This window comes from Bubalus kerabau, chromosome 15, assembly GCF_029407905.1.
Source record: "Bubalus kerabau isolate K-KA32 ecotype Philippines breed swamp buffalo chromosome 15, PCC_UOA_SB_1v2, whole genome shotgun sequence".
NCBI classification, from domain to species: domain Eukaryota; kingdom Metazoa; phylum Chordata; class Mammalia; order Artiodactyla; family Bovidae; genus Bubalus; species Bubalus kerabau.
In genome coordinates this window covers 27,468,609-27,488,205 of record NC_073638.1, presented here as the reverse complement: position 1 = coordinate 27,488,205, position 19,597 = coordinate 27,468,609, and the positions used below count along the sequence as shown (strand labels likewise).

Sequence of the window (19,597 nt, the reverse complement as noted above, 5' to 3'; positions counted from 1 at the left end):
CCAGAAGAAAACAGAACAGTTAGAGTGCCATCTAGTGGTCCGAATGATAATTTCACAGCTTTGGAATCAGGCCCAGGCCTTCTCCATACACCCAGGTCTTTAGCTTTTTTTTTTTTTTTTTCCCTCGGGTCTTTAGTTTTAGCAGCTTTCTAAATCAAGAACATTTTTTTCCTCTCAGGTAATTGCAGACCATAAAGGTATGTGGTCATGATACTTGTCTTCCACACAGATGCTGCAGTTGTGGATTCTAGCCTTGCTTACTCTGGAGACATAATTTTCATAAAAGCTTAATGCTGTAGATGGCATGTATTTTATAGGAATATAGGAACTACAGACTTTGAGAGTCATACTGCATTTGATTATACTTTTAATCATAAAGCTGGAACAAATTGATGACTGCCATAAAATCATTTTGATATAGAGGCTTTGTTTTATTTTTTTTTCAAGTTAGAATAAATTTAAAAATTGAGTAATTTGTCTTAATTACTCTTTGTATTCCTTTCATGATGGTGACATAGAATGATGTTCGCCAAATGGTGCAGAAATTGTAAGGTTTCAGAGTTGAATTCATTCAGGGAAAATATATCAGACGATTTGTATCCACATGAAAATATGCTACGAGCATAGCTCTCAAGTCCTTACTCTGCTGTAACGTAGCAATGGTTGATCATGTTAACTTGTTTATTCTTTTATAAATGGGACTGATAACAGTATCTAACATAGGGTTGTTGTTAAGATTAAATGAAATAAAGTCGGTAAGCACAGTGCCTTGTATATAAAAAGTCTTTTCATTTATTAAAGTCTCTTTAATATTGCTGCTGTTACTATCACTGGCCAGTTTTTGTTTTTTGTTTTTTTCAGGACAGCTGTAGTAAAATGGAAACAATCTTGTATCTTATGGAGAATTTTATAGTTTTTAAAAGCATTTGCTCACATACAGTCTTCTTTGATTAGTTTCAATAAATGTTTACTTATTCACATATATTCAGCAGCTATTTATTCAACTCCTATTAGGTATAATCATCATCTTTGGCATTGCAGGTTTGATACTGAAAACAGCAATAAAAAAAGGCCTCACGTGGCGGGGGGTGGGGCGGGGGGTTAGACAATAAGCAGTAAATAAATAAGGTGATTTTACACAGAAGTCATTAGTGTGAAGGAAATTAGTGTGATGTCATAGGGCACGACTGGACGCCTCCTTGAGGTTGAAGAGGTGGCCAGGAGAGATCTTTCTGAGAAAGTTGACATTTAAGTTCTTTCCTGAATGAGAAGGAGCCAGCCACGTGAGGGTTGGGGAGAAGCCGTCCTGACTAAGGGATACAGTGAGTGTAAATGGCATTGGTGGGAACGTGATAAGTACATGCACAGACTAGAAAGAAGGCCTGTGCTGCTGGAGCTCAGGGAGCCCAGGGCGCGTGGCTGGAGGTGAGGTCAGAGGACTTCGGACTTTATTCTGCGGGTTCTGGGTGAGATGGGGTGTGATTCAGAGCACCAACCACAGAGACTGTCTGGTTTTAAATCTAACCTATTGAGTGGTCTTCAACAAGTTTTTTGACTACTCTCTGCCTAATTTTAACGTCTCCAAAGTGAGAATGATGATCATTTCTTCCTCCTAGGATTGCTGTGAGGATTAAATGAGATCAAAATATGTGTGAAGTAGTCAGCAGAGTGTCTCCATGCTGCTGTTTTTTCATCATCAGTATCTAGGTTCAGTTTCATCACACGTGCTACCCCCACGTCATCATCAGTGCCCTCAAGTTACAGATGAGAACACGTAGAAGTAGAGGGTGGTTTTGAAATCAGAATATAGGCATCTTGACTTTGGAGCCATCATTCTTTTCGCAGTGTATTCTGCGACATGAGCTCCCAGAGTGACACCTCTCTGATCTGAATCTCTTTAGCTCAGAGCTCAGTTGTATGCCCCTGCGAATGTGAGAAAATTATCAGTAAGGGTTACGGTGTGTGGTAGGGAGGCTCCATGCCTGTCTTCTCCCCACACCTGGGACCCTACACCGAAAGCGTTAGTGTGCACATCAGAATGCAGAGAGGAGGAAGGAGCTGACTGTATTTTGGGGATCTTGTAAGGCACTGAATATCTTCAGACACTGAAACTCTTCCTTAATTGCAGCAAATGGGGCCCTACAAAATATAAGTAAATGAAATCCAGGGATTATCCCCAGATTTTTTTCTAATCCGACTTTTAGTGAAGGTATTAACCAGGACCCCACTCCCCCCGCCCCCAGCCCTGAGTTGAATTTCCCTCTCCTCCACCTCTTCCTGCCTTTGCCTGGCCCCTTCTGGGGTAAGCCATGGCAGAGGTAAGGATCACGAAGTGAGAGAAACAAATGAGAAGCCAGGAGCTAGGAAGTCCACCTGCTCGCCCTGCCCCTGTTCCTCGGCCCCCGCAGCACCTCCCCCACTGGCACTGATGGCTGGCTCCGTGTCTCTTGCAGAATGTGAGCACCTGATCCGCCACATGCTGGTGTTGGACCCCAACAAGCGCCTCTCCATGGAGCAGATCTGCAAGCACAAGTGGATGAAGCTAGGGGATGCGGACCCCAACTTCGATAGGGTGAGTGGGCCTCCACTCGCCCCCGGGAAAGCCTGTTCGGGCTGCTGCAGGCTCTTTTGCATAAGATTGTAACCAGGCCAGGACCTAGAAGGGCAGGCCTGGATGCAAGCTGTTGTGTAATCCTGAAGCAAGTGAAGCCAGCAAGAAGGAAGCTTAACCAGCTGAGCTGTTGCGGAATAGTGATACCAGTTCCTGACCGCATGTCCTCATATCCGGATCCCTTCCCGGGTCTTGGGACAGTACAGCCTCTTCCCACGGGATTGTTCACCTACTCTTATCTCTCACTGTGCACAGTCCAACAGATCCTGCAGCATTCCTTTATTTAAATCATCGTAGCCATCCCAGGTACCCCAGGAGCTCAGGAAAATAGTGGCCTAGCCATCTTATCTGCTCCTAGCTGAGTACCCAGGGCTTTCTTGCTTAGGCTTCATCTAAGGCCAAAAATATCACAAGCTAGGGAGCATGGAACAGCTTGTTCATTATATATGATCTGCCATCTTGACGTAGTTAATTGGGAGTTTGATAGCTTGCCTTTTTTTGTTACAGTTAATAGCCGAATGCCAGCAGCTGAAGGAAGAAAGGCAGATGGACCCTCTGAATGAGGATGTCCTCTTAGCCATGGAAAACATGGGACTGGACAAAGAGCGGACACTGCAGGTACCTAAGTGAGCAGAGGCCGGGGTGGGGGCTGCGCTCCCTCTGCCCTGTCTTTCCCATGTATCCTTCTTCCTGGGAACTTGGATCTTTTCGTTTTCCTCCCATTCTTCCTCTGCCCCTTGAAAAGAAGGTGCTTTACTCTTCTACTATTACTTTTAAAAGAGTTTTGGTCATTGACATGCTGTTTCACCAGGGTTTTTTGCTCTTTCCCCTTTTCTCTCGGTAGTCGTTAAGATCAGATGCCTATGATCACTATAGTGCAATCTACAGCCTGCTGTGTGACCGGCATAAGAGACATAAAACCCTGCGTGTTGGAGTACCTCCTGGCATGCCCCGAACCGTGGGCTTCCAGCCGCCAGTCAACCTCCAGGTGGGTGATAACGCCAGTGATCAGATTGAGGACTAGTAACATGGAGAGGGGTGGTGGTTATCCATTGCTCTCTAACGCCAGATCATGCTTACCCGTCGCCTCCCAGCTGCCATCTCTTCCTTTGTCAGAGGCCAAGCAAAGAACTCAGTCTTTCTTTGATAGAGTGGGTGGAAGAGTATTCCAGCACTTGGAAGGGACACCAATAGTTGAATTTTTTTTTAAAAAAAAGAAACCGTAAATCATTGCGAGAGACTGTCTTCGCTAAAGAATACTTCCTTGTAGCTTCTAAGAGCAGAGGAACCAAAAACTCAGAAGTAGAAACATAGACTTTAGCCATCAAGAATGTTTTGAAAGCCTCTATGATTTCCCTCTGGTGTTGAAAAGCCTCTTTGTGTGTGTGCTGCTTTGCAGGCGGAGCAGGCTGGTACCACTATGAACATCAGCGTCCCCCAGGTGCAGCTCATCAACCCAGAGAATCAAATCGTGGAGGCAAGTAGCAGCCCCTGGTGGCTGTCAGCTGAACCTACTTTCTTTCCCGTAGCCTCGTTGCCTCTCTTTACTACTACTTCTATGTATTTTCTTATTTATTCATCTCCCCATTTATTTTTGGCCGTGCTGGGTCTTCGTTGCCTCTCGGGCTTTCTCTGGTTGCGGCAAGTGGGGGAGCTCTTCGCGGCAGTGGGTGGGCTTCTCGTTGTGGTGGCTTCTTCTGTTGCGGAGCACGGGGTCTAGAGTGTGAGCTCGGGAGTTGCTGCACACGGGGCTCAGTTGCCCTGCAGCACGTGAGATCTTCCTGGACCAGGGATCTAACCCGTGTCCCCTACACCGGCAGGCAGATTCTTAGCCACTGGACCACCTGGGAAGTCCCCTTCCCTTCCTTCTTGTTTCTCACTCTCTCTTGTTTCTGATTTGTCCGTGCTTCCCTCACCTCAGCCGGACGGGGCGGTGAACGTGGACAGTGACGAGGGTGAAGAGCCTTCCCCTGAAGCGCTGGTCCGCTATCTGTCCATGAGGAGGCACACAGTGGGCGTGGCCGACCCCCGGTGAGTGTCCGGCAGAAAATTCCCATCTGACTTTGAGTTCCTCCTGTGGCACATTTCCCCTACTTCTTTGTATCGCCCAGATGAGATCTGATACAGTGGCCAAGACACGCGGTTAACCTCTTCAGGCTCCCTGGTAGATCAGACTTGATTGGACTTGAGGATCACAGAGCTGTCACTGGTGGAGGGTGGGCTGAGAGCCGCCATCGAGCCAGGCAATGACAGTACTTTGGTGAAGAGCATAGCATGTCTTTTCCCGCAAAGACTGAGGTCTTCTGATCTAAACCACATAAAAGTACCCGTGAAAATGCATCTGTGTTTGACAACTTTTAGAGATGCTTTTTGCCATATATTTTAATGGAAGACTCAATCTAAGAAGTGAGGACAAACAGCAGAATAGAATTTATAGGTGTAAAAAAATTAAATTCAGTGAAAAAAAATTATGTGAACAAAAGTCCAAAAATATGCCGAGTAAGTACCAGTTTCCCAAATCGTTTTCCCAAAACAGCCCTTCATTGTGTCCCCTGCTTGCCCGCACACTGGAGAATGGACTGAAGGCCAGCTCTCTTGGTTTTTGTTCAACACTTGAAGATTCTCACCATTAAAAATAGCCATGCCACTTTTCTGGCGATTTCTCCTGAGTAGGGAAGAGAAGGTTGTGGCAAGAGTCCTCTTGAGAGTTCAGCTCAGAGCAAAGCTGGTTTCTTTTTTCTTTGAGTCATTTCCAAAAGAGCCTCCCCTGCTTACTGGTTTGCTTGCTCCGCATTCTCAGCCTACAATGAAACAGGCGATCGGGGAGCATTCTGGCTCCGAAGACAATGTCAGCTTCGGAGGGTGGAGTCCCGTGTCACCCTGTTAGTGGAAAGCGCTCTTATTTTAAAGTGTGCTATAAACCCCTCTGTCGGAGCTCCACAGCCCTGCCCATCCACGGCTTATCTGCCCATCAGCCCTGATGGTGCTGACAGCATTCTTTCCCCCGTGAATCAGCTGCTACTTTGGGGCAGCCATTGTTTGAGTGGACGGCCGTGTCCTCCCTTACTTGCTGTTCACCTCCAGGCCTCGGAGACCTGAACTGGACGGGGGCCAGTGTTTCCTGTTGGCGCAGAGCTGTTGGTCTTACATGAGTGGTCAGTGCAGAATGGTGATCCCCAGCCACAGATAGCAAAATGGCAGAGAGCCAGATTCCACACACCTGGCTCCACACACTTCTGCTCGCTCTGGGACCTTGGAGAGAAATACACATTTAGGAGGAAGGTAGAAAGATAAACTAAACTGTGCGGAATTTGGCAGTGTCCTCAGTTTGGGGCTCTAGGTTGTGAGGGAGAATTGTAACCAGACTTCTCCATTGTCCTGTTTCCTGTCAGCACGGAGGTCATGGAAGATCTGCAGAAGCTGCTGCCTGGCTTTCCTGGAGTCAACCCTCAGGCTCCCTTCCTGCAGGTGGCCCCGAACGTGAACTTCATGCACAACCTGTTGCCCATGCAAAATCTGCAGCCAACCGGGCAGCTGGAATATAAGGTATCTGACCTGGGAGAGGGCTTGCCCCCAGAGAGCTCGTCTGAGCTGCCTTTGAGAAACGCAGAGACCGTCCCCAGGATTTCAGGGTGTCCTTAGAAGGATGCTTTCTCTCGCCTACGTCACCACCATGGGATCCCTTCCTTTCAGTAGACTGGAGTACTGCTGTCTTCTCTCCTCTTTTCTCCCCACCTCACTGAACTATCCCTCCCCGTCTCCTCCTGCAGGAGCAGTCCCTGTTACAGCCGCCCACCCTGCAGCTGCTGAACGGAATGGGGCCCCTTGGCCGGAGGGCATCAGATGGAGGTGCCAACATCCAACTTCATGCCCAGCAGCTGCTGAAGCGCCCACGGGGACCCTCCCCTCTTGTCACCATGACACCAGTGAGTGGCAGCATGAAGCCCTGCTTGCTTTCTCAGAGGCTTTTTGTAAAGAGGTTTTGGAACTCAGGGTCTCCAACCAAAACGTCTGAATTTCTTCTTTCCCTCAACATGCAATGCTCAGTGTCATTTCCATTTTTTTCAGGCTAGTAGAATTTTCCAGACTTAATTTTTGGTTAGCTTCTTCACTTAACCAAATAATTTCCATACTGTATTCTGCTTCTGGAGGGATTCATCTTTGGGGAGCCTCTTGTAGACACTCAAATAAAGGGCGGCTGCAGCCCTGCCTGCTTCAAGTCAGGGAGTCATAGTCTCAGGCCCGACCTTCCTGCAGATCACATTTTTCTCAGGCCCGACCTTCCTGCAGATCACATTTCCGTGCCAGAGGGCAGTGGAAGCTAACAATTTTCTCTGGGCTTAATTGCTTTTTAGACTGGTTTCCAGATTTACCTTCTCACCAACTCTTCCTCCTTTGATTAACATACCTCACACTTTTGGTGCCAGCTGGATCCCTTGATGATTTGGCTTCTAAGCTGACAGTTGGCATCTCTCAACCCCATGTTTTTTAATATGATGGTCACAAAGATTCTTTTCTTCCCCTGGTTTCTGTTTATTTCTGATTAGTTTCCTGCCATAGATAGATTCATTCCTTCATTCATTTATTCATCCATTAAATCTCATACTACATTAAGGTTGAGTGCTAATTATATCCAGAGCCCTCACTGGGTATTTCAGGGCAGTGCTTCTTAAGGTGTCTCTCTAGTTTGAGGACCTTGTTTTCCCTATTATCAGAAAAATTAAAATTTTAAAACATATGAACTACAAGGCTAAATTTTATTTGGTTCAACAGAAAAAATTACTCTGTTAAGTTGCTATAAAGGTTTATAAATATTACTCTCTGTTACTTTACCTACCTTATCTTAGATCAGTAATGAAACAGTTTGTAGACTGATGCAGGTCTACTGTGCCAGTAACATGGCTGCTGGGAAAAGGGAAGAATTCATATTTACAGTTTCTGGCCTCATTGAGCTTATACTATAATAGGAAGATGCGATCCACATATGTGAAGTATTGGAGTAACAGTAAAAGACCAATGTGATGAAGTGCTGGAGTGAAGACCGTGGGCCTGTAGGTGGCAGAGGCACTTAGGAAAAGGCCAGGTCAATGCAGATTTGGAAGGGTCCAGAACAGCTTTATGGGAGGTGCAGTGACTGTCCACTGTAACTGTTTTTGCCAAGGTCACTAATGAACTTCCGGTGGATGTTTTTCATCTTTATCTTTTTGGACTTCCCAGTTGTATTAGTTATGGCTGACCATTTTTCTCCTTGAAAAATGGTCTTCTTTTACCCTATTCTTTTGTGTTTTTCTCCTAGCTCCCCTTTTCAGGTTCCCTTTCTTCTTTTTCCTAGAAACCCACAGTTCTGTCTGAGGTCCTGTTTCCATTTCATTTTACAGACTTTCTCTGAGTGATCCTGTCCACTTCCCTATTTCTGTCACTGAGAGATTCTCTGGCCCACAATGCTTTTCTGAGCCCTGCACTTCTATCTATATGATTACCAACTACACAGATCTAGTGGTTACTTGGCAAGTCCTCACCATTTTATTTCAGCATGTCCTCAGATGAACACGTCCTGATGCGGTGAAACCTGTGTCTCCCTCTAGGTGATAGGGAATGGCACCATCACTCCCCTAGGTTTTCTGTTTAATTCTTCCCTGTCCCTTACTTCCCACATCAAAGCAGTTATGCCATGCCTGTAAAGTAAGTGTCTATCTTCTGTCCCATCTCCACTGCCTTTTTCCCCACTCAAGCTACTGTCATCCTCTGCCTGGATTAACACAGTGGCTGCCAAATGGGCTTCCTGGTTCCAGGCTTGTCTCCTCATCCTTGTCACCCGACATTTTCACGCTGCAACTAAAGCAGGCCAGCTTTCTAAAATATAAATCTTGTAACATCATGTCCCTGCTTAAAATCTTTAGTGATTCACCACTGCCTTCCCTCAAAATAAAGTTCTTCATGTGGTATTCAAGGCTGTTTATAACTGGCCACAGGGCTCCTCTCCCGCCTCATCTGTAGCCACTTCCTGCATAACCCTGTTCCCTCCAGCCTCACAGAACCGTAGTCAGGGTTCTGGAAACCCTAGAAGCATTCAGATAGTGGAATTATCCCAAAAATTTGTTTTGTTTTATAATTCAGTTCAGTTCAGTTCAGTCGTGTCCGACTCTTTGCGACCCCTTGAATCGCAGCACACCAGGCCTCCCTGTCTATCACCATCTCCCGGAGTTCACTCAAACTCACGTCCATCAAGTCGGTGATGCCATTAAAAAAATGCTCTTTTGTAATAATGAAAGTGTGATTTTTGCTTCAGTGCTTGAGGCATGGTGGTTCCGTGAGCCCCAGGCTTTGAGTAGCTGTTGAGGCTATACGATGTCGCAGCCCACAGGCAGCCGGGAAGAGTCACCATAATGCATGCATATTGTGGCAGTCCTCATGTTTTGGTGGTTGACAGTGATTTTAAAGCGTTGAATTGTAACTTCACAATTATATGCTATGTGCTACAGTGGACTTTTAGAAAACCAGTATGCTTTTCTGGCGTTGCTGCTGCTGCTTCTGCTAAGTTGCCTCAGTCGTGTCCTACTCTGTGCGACCCCATAGACGGCAGCCCACCAGGCTCCCCCGTCCCTGGGATTCTCCAGGCAAGAACACTGGAGTGGGTTGCCATTTCCTTCTCCAGTGCATGAAAGTGAAAAGTGAAAGTGAAGTCGCTCAGTCGCGTCCGACTCTTAGCCATCCCATGGACTGCAGCCCACCAGGCTCCTCCGTCCATGGGATTTTCCAGGCAAGAGTACTTTCTGGCGTTAAGGACATCTAAAATCTGGAAATAATTTTAACATGAAACAACAAATCAGTTCCTAGTCATTCCAGGTAAACAAACTCCTACTATAGTCTCAGGTCCTCAAACACCCGTGGGCCTTCTCTTCTCTCTCGGCCAAGAAACCTTAGACGCTTGCGACCCCTTTCCTTCTTGGCTGGACTCGTTCCTACTCATCCTTCAGGCCTCGGGTGCGGGGCCACGTCCTCTAAGATGCCCTGCTCAGTCCCCACACGCCTATGACTGGGTCATGCTATTTTGTCCTTGTGTCTCTTTGCCTATCTCTGTCCTCCACTGGACTGTAAAACAGGGGCAAGAACTTTATTAATTCACATTTTATCCTGGAACATAGTGGGCATTCAGCTTATTTATTGGATGAATAAATGAATGAAGGAAGATGAATCAGAGGAATTAAAATCAACTGAGCAAGGTAAAAGTGGGACAATTGAAAGGTCTGTGAATGTTCTGTATAACCCAGGGATCCTAGAAAAGCTTTGCAGGTTAAAAAAAATAAAGTACCCGAGAAGCCTGCCCCGAGCCCAGTGTCCAGAGTAAGAACTGCTGCGGAAGAAGCGCCGCTTTGAGCTTTTCCTTCCTGTCTTTCCTCAGGCAGTGCCAGCAGTCACCCCTGTGGACGAGGAGAGCTCGGATGGGGAGCCAGATCAGGAAGCTGTGCAGAGGTAATGTGGCATCTGGCAGTGCTTGCAGAGCGTCCTTGGGCAGGCTCCCCCTGCGACCAACGAAAGGTCACCTCTGCCCAAGGAGGTGGTCCAGTGCAGCTTCAACATTTGTGTGGTCTCTTTGCTCAAGCCAGATGGCATGTTCCTCCCCACACGGAAGTCACGGAAGACTACCCAGAAAATGTCATTTCTGTAAGCACCATTGGAAGTCCCCTAAGTGACAGCAATAACCATAAGAACTTTTTCTCTCCTCCCTCCTTCCTTCCTTGCCCCCTGCCTTCATATTGCAACTCTGATAGTATTCACAAGGCACAAAGCCTGCTCCTACCTGCCAAGAACTGTTACTGAAAAGGAATTGGAGATTTGGGATGACAGTGATCCTAGCTAGTCTGGCCATGGACCGCTGGCATGGACTCTTCCTTTCCAGGAGAATGAATACCTCTTGTACTGTTTGCTGTGTTTCTGCCATCCCCTTGTATCAACAAAGAGATATTGAAAAAAGAATATGGGATTCGGTCCAGGGACAGATGCAAATATCCATTGTTTGCAGAGATGCCTAATTCACAGAAAACGGCAGTGACCATCAGGCATGCTGTACTGTTCATTTGACCTCAGTTCCATTAGCCGTGGTCCTCCAGCTTCATGCATGATCCCTTGTGGGAGTTGATTTTCTTATTTTTCGGGGAGGGCGGGGGTTGACCAGAATCCAGCATGTATTTTCCCAGAAATACAGGTGTTCTTCAAGATTATATGTTTTTTCCCTTGAGGGAAGTTGAAATAAAATGGTTTTCATGGGCTCTTGGGGAAACTTTGGGTGTTTTTATCAAATGGATATTAAACCACTAATGGCTTACCTACCTTCTGGCAAGTTTACATACCACTAATAACTCTCTAGCGTGTTAACTGGTTTAAGCTGAAATGGGCAAAGTAGTTAAGAATGAATGAAACAAGACCTCTTACCCGGATGGTTGCTGGCCAGTGTCCTTTCTCTACCCGCTAGTAGCTCTGCATGAGAGCTGCTGTCCAAAAAGAAGCTGGTCCCGTGTGGAAAGAACAGTGGAGAACAGGGGTGTTGGCAGGTGGGCAAGTTCCTTCTACAGAATAGCCAATAGAAGAATCGCGTTGACTTTGTTTCTTTCTTGATGTTATTATTTCGATAGGTTGCCGATCACAGGGTGTATAAAGTTGCATATGGGCCCTGCTGGAGTCATGAAGAGAAATTAGGAAACTTACTGCCTTCCTACTTGAATTAGATAGCAGTATTTCATCTTATCTTCTTTGTCTTACATTTTACCCCTCCAGCTCCTCCTTTCTTCTTTAAAGACCAACATTTAAAGGGTAAAATGCCCATCCTTTTTGATGTCATGGAAGGAATGATGCTTCTTTTATTCAGGCCCAAGAAGAGCAGCAGTGGGGAAGGAAGTCATCGTCCAGACCAAGGGGGGGGACCAATGCGTTATGGTATTAGTGGTGGATCTGAAAGACCTTCAGAATAAAAGTCATCAGCTTGTGAACTCTTCAGCTTTTGAAACTTCTCTTTTCTTGCCTTGCCTTTTTTCTCACCTAAAAAACAGTTCTAAACATTTCATGTGGTTTCATTTCTTCATCCTTTAGAGAATGTTGGTCCCCTGGGGACAGCATCAGTTTTTCTTTTCCAATGATGGAGTTACAGTCCTGGGGCATGAGGAAAGGGTTGGTGTGGGAACTAACTTAGCCCCATGCAAAAGGATCTTTTTCCATGATTTGTAGCGAGGTCAGCCTCAAACCCCGGGGGCCAGTGGCCTCAGGAGACATACACAAAGCCCATCTGAATCTCTCTCTTGGCTCATCTCTAGGAACAGTCCTTAGGGCTCATTTCCTCTGACTTGTATTTTGGAAATGTGGAGGGAAACCAAGGAACAAAATTAACCAGCAGAAAATACATTCTTCTCCTGAATGGAATGAAGTCAGGAAAATTGATCCACTTTGTGAGCGACATCTGTTTTCTCTCTTCTCTTAACGGCTACTCTTAGGTCCAACATTGAGCCACTTCAGTGGGAAGCCAGCTTTTGTTGGCCTTCTGGGACATGTCTCACTTCCATCCAGTCAGGAATCTGTTGGCCATTGAGCCCTTTCTGTGCTCTGGCGCCACTTCATTCTGAGTGCTTTGGATTAACTTCTAATGCTTCTTGCTGAGGAGTACTCCTGTCTGTCTTTTTTACTATGAAATGTGCTCCTGCTTGTTGCAGGTACTTGGCAAATAGGTCCAAAAGGCATACACTGGCCATGACCAACCCTACAGCTGAGATCCCACCGGACCTACAGCGGCAGCTAGGACAGCAGCCTTTCCGTTCCCGGGTCTGGCCCCCTCACCTGGTACCTGATCAGCATCGGTGAGTAGCCACGTGAGCCGTGGGAGCTCCTTGAGGCCCATCGGACAGGCCCCTTTCTGGCTAGTCTTAAGACATGATGACTAGCATCGTGGCTTTAAATAGCATCCTGAACCTTGCATCTTCTCAGCTCCTTGACTCAGCCGTGCCCAGGGCCATAGGAGACGCTTCTTTCCCATTATCTCGTAGACGTGTTTATTGCCTGCAGTTGCTCCTCATGACTCTAGACGTTGACTCATAGATGAAATTGAACTTGAAACCTGCAAGTGAGTGAAGCTCTCAGAAGACCAGCTGGAGATAGGATTTGTAACCACATCAGTAGGCTTGACTTTTAATAACCCATCGCCATCAGAAGGATGAGCATTTCTTATCATGTGACCCCTGAATGAGGAGCTTGGATGGGGGAAAACACATTCCTTTGTGAGTGGTAGAGTGGAGACACTGCATCCTCTTGAGTGTTGTGCTTGAAAGTCATCCTTGCAGTATTCTGATGGAAAAATCTTCTAGTAGGTCTCTGGTAAATTTATAATTCATTTTCTCTTAAAGACATAAAAACAAGTGTAGCCTTCCTTGCCAAGAGAACTTCACAAAATTGAGTTCAAGTAAGCCTGGGAACGAGGGGAGTGACACCTTGCTAGATTAAGAAGGTGGTTATCTTCTGTGAACTCTGTGATGACCAAAAATCTTAGCTTAGTCCTTTCCAAAGCTGTCCCCAAGCTCACAGGCCACAGTTTCAAAGCCACCACCAGTCGCTAGAGCTTGTTTTTTTTTTTTTTTTTTTCCAGTCTTTTTGGGAGGACAGTGAAGAGCAGCCTTACTTGGGAAGTTGGGAAAGCAGATTCTGAGGAAATTAAGTTTATAAATGTGTTGTTACTCAGTCTTGCAGCCAGACTCACACTGGCAAGCTTGACACTGTGTTTGTATTGTGTCTTGTTACCCACTGGGCATCATAGGTAATCAGCAGAGACAGGTGACCTCTGAGCAAACTGAACCATCATTCATGCCACGTTGGAACTCAGAAAGAAGAAAGATAAGGTTTCATAAGTGACCATAAATAATATGGTACAAATGGTCTGTTAGGAGTGGCATGAATGACATTTCTCAAATAAAACTCTGGGGGTACAGGCAGTATTTTTCTCAGGAGAACCTCTCAGGAACCTCACTGTTACAGTTCTACACCACTTTGGGTGATCATTAGCTGCCCGTACATTTTCTATGATTTCTCAATAACTCTGAGCTCTCTACTGTTACCTGATAGACTTTTATTGCTTTATTTCTCCCTGTTCCTATCTTTGCTTCCTTGACAGCCCCACATTTGGATTTTCAGCCTTTGCCAGGCTCTGTTGTTTACTTTCAGTCCTTTGGGTGTAATCCTTGTTTAATTCAGGTGCTCCTCAGGCCGTGTTCTTGTGGGGCAAGCATGAAGATGAGTGCATCACCACAGTCTGCCTTTATCGCTGACCTGATACTGTGTTTAGTCCTGTTACTAAAGGAAGGCCACGCTGGCCCACAGCTCCATTTGTGTGGTTTCCACGCTGCCTGGTCATTGTCAAGGCCTTGCCTGCTGGAGATCTGTCTACTGTCTGTTTCTGTGTGAACACTCTTGGTAGAGTGTTTCAAGGGTTCCCTGTGGTCAAGCCAGTTTGAACTGGAATGAATACTCTGTGAGTGACGGATGGTGTAAGGTGCGGTGTTTATGCAGACTCAGCTCGTCTCCATGGAGTTGCTGTAAAAGCATGGTGACACAAGAGACTGAAGCAAGTCTTCAGGGCAAAAGGGAAACTTTCCAAGGCTGTGCAACACTGAGAATGGGTGGCCTGGGGAGATTATTGAATTCCTTCCATTTGCTGGAGGAAATGATACAAGAACAGCAGATATGTCTATTCTTCTGGGGTATTGTAGATGAAGTCCAACATGAAGACAGAAGAGGTATCTGAGTGCGTAATCCTGGAATTGTGTAATTTATAAATTAAAAGAAAAATTAAGTGTAATTAACCAAAAAAACCTAACTAATACAACATGGATTTTATTTAGGTGGGGAGCCAAGTCCCTGTTTGAAGAATGTAGTGGGAATATCAGCCTGACCTGAGGCTGTCCTGAGTTTGAATGTGATTGCTAATAAAAATAAAAGACAATTGATACTGTCAGTGCTTCCAAAATGAGCAGCTACTTGAGAACTATTCCTCTGAAGCTTCTTGTGCTGGGCTGCCCAGGCTGTCAGTCTGTACACAACCCGATCTTCTGGAAAAGTCATGAAATACCTGGATCTGGGGTGGGAGAGAATGTGTTTTGTACAGACAGACTATAATTAACTCCTTGAAGAACACAGATTTCTGAGTGAATCAGAAATGTGTCCATCATCAGAAAATACTGAAAGTGTAAGAATCAAATTCTAGGAGAAAATAGTACCTGCTTGTTTTAATTCCAAACACCTGAAGTAGAAACAGAAATAAATATTGAGGAAATACCCCTGAGACCAGCTCCCATGATCACTGTTTCTGGAGTGTGTCTTCCAAACTCATTTGTCTTTCGTGTTACCGAACCCAGTTACACGTTGTGTTCATTTCATCAGCTCACTGCTGTGTCAAGCTTCAGGTGGAGTCTCAAACAGGAGCCATCATTAGAGGGTAGAGGGCTTTTCCCTGCTGCCAGAACTCTTTTAACTCCTCTGCACACTCATCAGCCCCTCCTAGACCCTCCCTGTCTGCTGCACTTGAATTCGCTTGTTCACCCGCTTTCTTAGCCTTGGTTCCGCTTCTGTCCAGAATGAGTAACTGGCAAGGTGGTACATCATTTCACCCACAGCTCAGTGTGATGTCATCTCTGCCCTGGACCTGAAACCCTGATCCTTTCCATCAGCTGCTGGAATGCTGCCTTGGCAGTCTTTTATCTGCTTACTTCAACCCATAAACATCTCTTTCTGATTACGTAACAAGTATAGGTCTTAGCTTCTAACTCTCATGTTGTCTTAGGCATTCCTTATTGATAGCTCGTTCTTTCTTTCTGTAAGACGCTGGCTTTGTTCTTATTGAGCAGTGGGGGTCATTTTGAAGGTAATCCACACGATTCCTCTTTCATTAGCAGGTTGGGAGGGTGCACTGCTCTGAGAAGTTACCTCTCACAGCAGATAACCTTATTTGCGTTGACCAGGTATGTGCAGGATCTTCAGGCCCACGTTTCTTAAGGATGGGCTGTCTCCATCTGGGGATCAGAGACCCCCAGTTTCCCCACTTTAAGCTCCACCTTGTGTTTTCTAGCATAAAAAACCTATGAATTCCAGGCCAGACCTTTGACCCCAAAGTTGACTGTAGTTTCCCTCTGGTCGGTCATACAGAGGTTACTACTCAGGGAAAACTTTAGGTCACACGGGTAGGTTTGTTCTAGGTTTGTAAAGGCAGTAGATAGAGACATGACTGTAAAAGGAGGAGTTCCTGTACAGCTGGGCTTGAGGGCTACTGTGAAGCTCCTCTCTCTCTGACCCAGTGTATTTGTAAGAACTGGATGTATCTGATCCCAGGACCTTCCCAGGCTTGGACATTAAGCCAACTCAAGGTAAGTGGCAATGGAAGATGGTCACTTGGAGGCCTCTAAAGGGAAGGCAGGCTAGGGAAACGACTGGCCTCTGGAGATGGCATGGAAATGGCATAATATGCCAGGCTGCGCGTGTAGCCAGCAGCTTTGTGTTCATCTGGAACAGCGTCCCTAGGTGATTTGGTCAAAACCCCTCAGTCCTAGCCCCTAACCTTCTCTTCCCATATATTCAGCTCCACCTACAAGGACTCCAACACCCTGCACCTCCCTACGGAGCGTTTCTCCCCTGTGCGCCGGTTCTCAGATGGGGCTGCAAGCATCCAGGCCTTCAAAGCTCACCTGGAAAAAATGGGCAACAACAGCAGCATCAAACAGTTGCAGCAGGTAATGTTAGAGACGGCAGGCACCTCTGGAGAAGCATGGGTAGCAGAGACCAGCATGGGTAACAGACCGGTGTTGCAGGAGGACACGGGTGTTAAGCTTTCTGCCCCCTCACAGCAGCACTGCAGTTTTAGAGGTGCCAAAGCAGATAGTCCCTTACACGCTTTCCTTCCTTCTGCTTACGTCCAGCTTTCCCCAAGAAGGGACTAAATTTCCTCCTGTCTCTGTGGTTCCTTAGAGAGGAATTTCTGGGCTTGGGTTTCAGTGGGAAGCACCCAGAAATGTCTTTTGAAGCAACCCTGGCGTTCCCCTCATGACTTATGGGCACTGGGTCTTGTTAGAGCCTGCTCTGTGTTCTTACCACCTGGCATACTCTCCAGCTGGTATGGAATGGTGCTCCCAGAGGAAGGAAGTGTACCTCCAGGCTTCTATAAAGGGCCGGTTTCCTTTCTGCCTTCCTGACGACCAAGCTTCGAGTGGCATGTGCTTTGTACACCGATTTCACACTGGAACCTTCGCTCGTACCCAGGCCATCTTGGTGTTTTTCCCTTCATGCAGCCGGCACAGAGCGTGAATATATTTAGTACACAAATGCCCACCTAAAGGGGTTAGTTGTTCATCAAGGACACAGTTCTTCTCTGTGGGTTCCTTCTGCCCTTGAGACCCAGGGCAGCTCTGCGTCTGCTGACGGCACTGCATGGGGTAGGCCTGGCTGTATCCCCTCTGTATGAACTGCTTTCCCTTCAGGAGTGTGAGCAGCTGCAGAAGATGTACGGGGGGCAGATTGATGAAAGAACCCTGGAGAAGACCCAGCAGCAGCATATGTTATACCAGCAGGAGCAGCACCACCAAATTCTCCAGCAGCAGATTCAAGTAGGCCTTCCCTCTCCACTTTCTCCAACTTGTCTGGAGTTTGCTCTCAGGCCGATGGGCCTGTCAGTGCTGGAGGAGATCACTCAGGGCAGAGTGGAGTTGAGTTATTTGTGTGGTTGCCATGTTTGAGTCAAGGTAATCAAGCCTTTTGATGAACGACGGGAGCATAAATCTCAGTCACAGATAGTCTCTTCCCTTCCCGAGAACACCTCTGGTTAGTCTTCAAGCTCACGAGTATTTTTTTCTCCTTTCCCGCATGTATTTTAGGACTCTATCTGTCCTCCTCAACCTTCTCCACCTCTTCAGGCTGCATGTGAAAATCAGCCCGCCCTCCTCACCCACCAGCTCCAGAGGTAATGAAACATGTTCTTTGCCTAAGCTGTTGGCCTAACTCACATGGGAGACATGACTGACTATAGCATTCATCTTGGAAAAACCCATCTGAAAGGCAGGAAGACCAATTTAAATTTCAGCAGCTTCCTAAAATCCTGACTTCCTGTGCCACATCATTTTCTTATCCCCATGAACCATGTAATCTGACACCTAATACAGGAGGCCAGATGCAGTGACCCCTGCCTCCTTGTGACGTCTGGGAAAATAAGATGCAAACAGTCTTTCAGTAGACTGTGGTGGGTGGCCTGTGTGTGTGTGTCTAGCCTGAAAGCTTATGAAAACTAAAAATGGAGTTTCTGCCTGTGGGTATCAAATGGCTGAAACTAACTTCAAGGTTATATTGTCACCTCAGGAAGTGTATTTACTCATCTGGTTCTGTTGTTTTTGAAGGTTAAGGATTCAGCCTTCCAGCCCACCTCCCAACCACCCCAACAACCATCTCTTCAGACAGCCCAGTAACAGCCCTCCCCCCATGAGCAGCGCCATGATGCAGTCTCACGGTGAGTGGAGAGGTTTTCTCCGAACCGTGAGCCACAGGAGAAGTGAGGCTTCGTCTTGATTGCCTCAAGCCACTGGTTGGGGTGACGGAGCAACATGCTGTATAAGGGGGTGGTTCTAGTGCCAGGCTGCCTTGGCTTGGCTCCTGCTGCAACCAGCTCCTTAGCTGTGAGATCTCAGGTAAACTACTTAACTTCCGGGCATCTCTGCTTTCTCAAGTGTAAGACAGGGATAATAATACTATGAGATATGTATGTTAGGTATAATACTTAGAATAGCCTCTGGAACAATATAGTTCTCAATAATGGTTGACTGGTATTGATGTTTTCATAAAGTCCCCTCCAACTGTACCAAACGAATGGGCTACTACCAGAACCTTCCCTCTTGTCACTCCTGAGTTTGGTGGTCCTCTGGGCACATGGCTCCTCTCTTGTGGGTGTTCAGATGGAGGCAAAGATGAGCAGGCCCTAATTTATACAGTCCTTCAGAGGCCAACACTCTGAGGGGTTAGCGTTCGGAAAACTGAGAATCTCTTAAGTAGCACCACCCAGTCTAGATCCCCTGAAGAGCCTGAGTTGGTCTCAAAGCCCTTCTTACTCAGAGTAGGGTCCCTGACCAGCAACATCAGCAGGAAAAATCAAATCTCAGATCCTATCGCAGACCTGCTGAATCAGAATCTGTTTTAGCAAGATCCCCAGGCCCTTCATACGTGCATTAGAGTTTGAGAAGCATTGCCTTGAATGAGAGCTACTCAGAGAGTAATCAACGGGCAATTTCTTGGAATTGCAAATTCTTAGAGCCCCGTCCTTACTTACTGAGTCAGCGTTCTGAGGGTTGGGCCCAGGAGTGTGTGTCTTCACGAATCCCCCAGAGGAACCTTCCATGCCCTGGAGTTGGAGGAGCCCTGCTCTGGGTGGTATGCAAGTTGAGCGTCCTCAGTGGCTCCTATGACTTCTGGCCGCAGGTAATCCGGGCATGTGGTCACTCTGGGGCTCCTTTCTCCCCAGGTGCTACATCTTCCTCCCAGTTTCAAGGCTTCCCCTCCCGCAGTGCCATCTTCCAGCAGCAGCCTGAGAACTGTTCTCCTCCTCCCAACGTGGCACTGACCTGCCTGGGCATACAGCAGCCTCCCCAGTCACAGCAGGTGACCATCCAAGTCCAGGAGCCTGTCGACATGCTCAGCAGCATGCCTGGGGCCGCTGCCGCCTCTGCAGGCCGGGGTGTCTCCATCAGCCCCAACACCAGTCAGGTTCAGATGCAGCTCCGGACCAGCCTGATGGCCGCCCTCAGCTATGGGCACCGGCCCTTGTCCAAGCAGCTGAGCGCCGACAGTGCGGAGGCCCACAGGTGAGGCTGCCTGGAGTCTCCCGGCCGTCTCTCTGGGGGACCCAGGTGGGAGGAAGCCCCTTAGTAGGAGGAGAGGAGAACAGAAGGGCTCTGACTGGGCTGTGCTCATTTCAGCCTGACT

The 19,597-nt window shown here is 47.1% G+C and overlaps 1 protein-coding gene across 6 annotated transcripts in view; it reads left to right on the top strand.

Moving 5' to 3' along the window:
* Positions 1-19,597, top strand: part of SIK3 (SIK family kinase 3) — a 263,967-nt gene that overhangs the window by 230,691 nt on the left and 13,679 nt on the right. For 3 of the 6 annotated variants that reach the window (XM_055548186.1, XM_055548184.1, XM_055548188.1), the window contains exons 7-20: positions 2,454-2,572; positions 3,119-3,229; positions 3,456-3,599; positions 4,011-4,088; positions 4,533-4,642; positions 6,004-6,157; positions 6,382-6,537; positions 10,014-10,084; positions 12,313-12,456; positions 16,218-16,368; positions 17,113-17,238; positions 17,506-17,591; positions 18,022-18,131; positions 19,137-19,476. In XM_055548186.1, the coding sequence (XP_055404161.1) occupies positions 2,454-2,572; positions 3,119-3,229; positions 3,456-3,599; positions 4,011-4,088; positions 4,533-4,642; positions 6,004-6,157; positions 6,382-6,537; positions 10,014-10,084; positions 12,313-12,456; positions 16,218-16,368; positions 17,113-17,238; positions 17,506-17,591; positions 18,022-18,131; positions 19,137-19,476 (1,900 nt within the window). Of the gene's footprint in view, positions 1-45; positions 1,323-2,453; positions 2,573-3,118; positions 3,230-3,455; positions 3,600-4,010; positions 4,089-4,532; positions 4,643-6,003; positions 6,158-6,381; positions 6,538-10,013; positions 10,085-12,312; positions 12,457-16,217; positions 16,369-17,112; positions 17,239-17,505; positions 17,592-18,021; positions 18,132-19,136; positions 19,477-19,597 lie in introns of those variants that run through there. The other 3 variants (XM_055548187.1, XM_055548185.1, XM_055548189.1) reach the window with 2 other exon arrangements.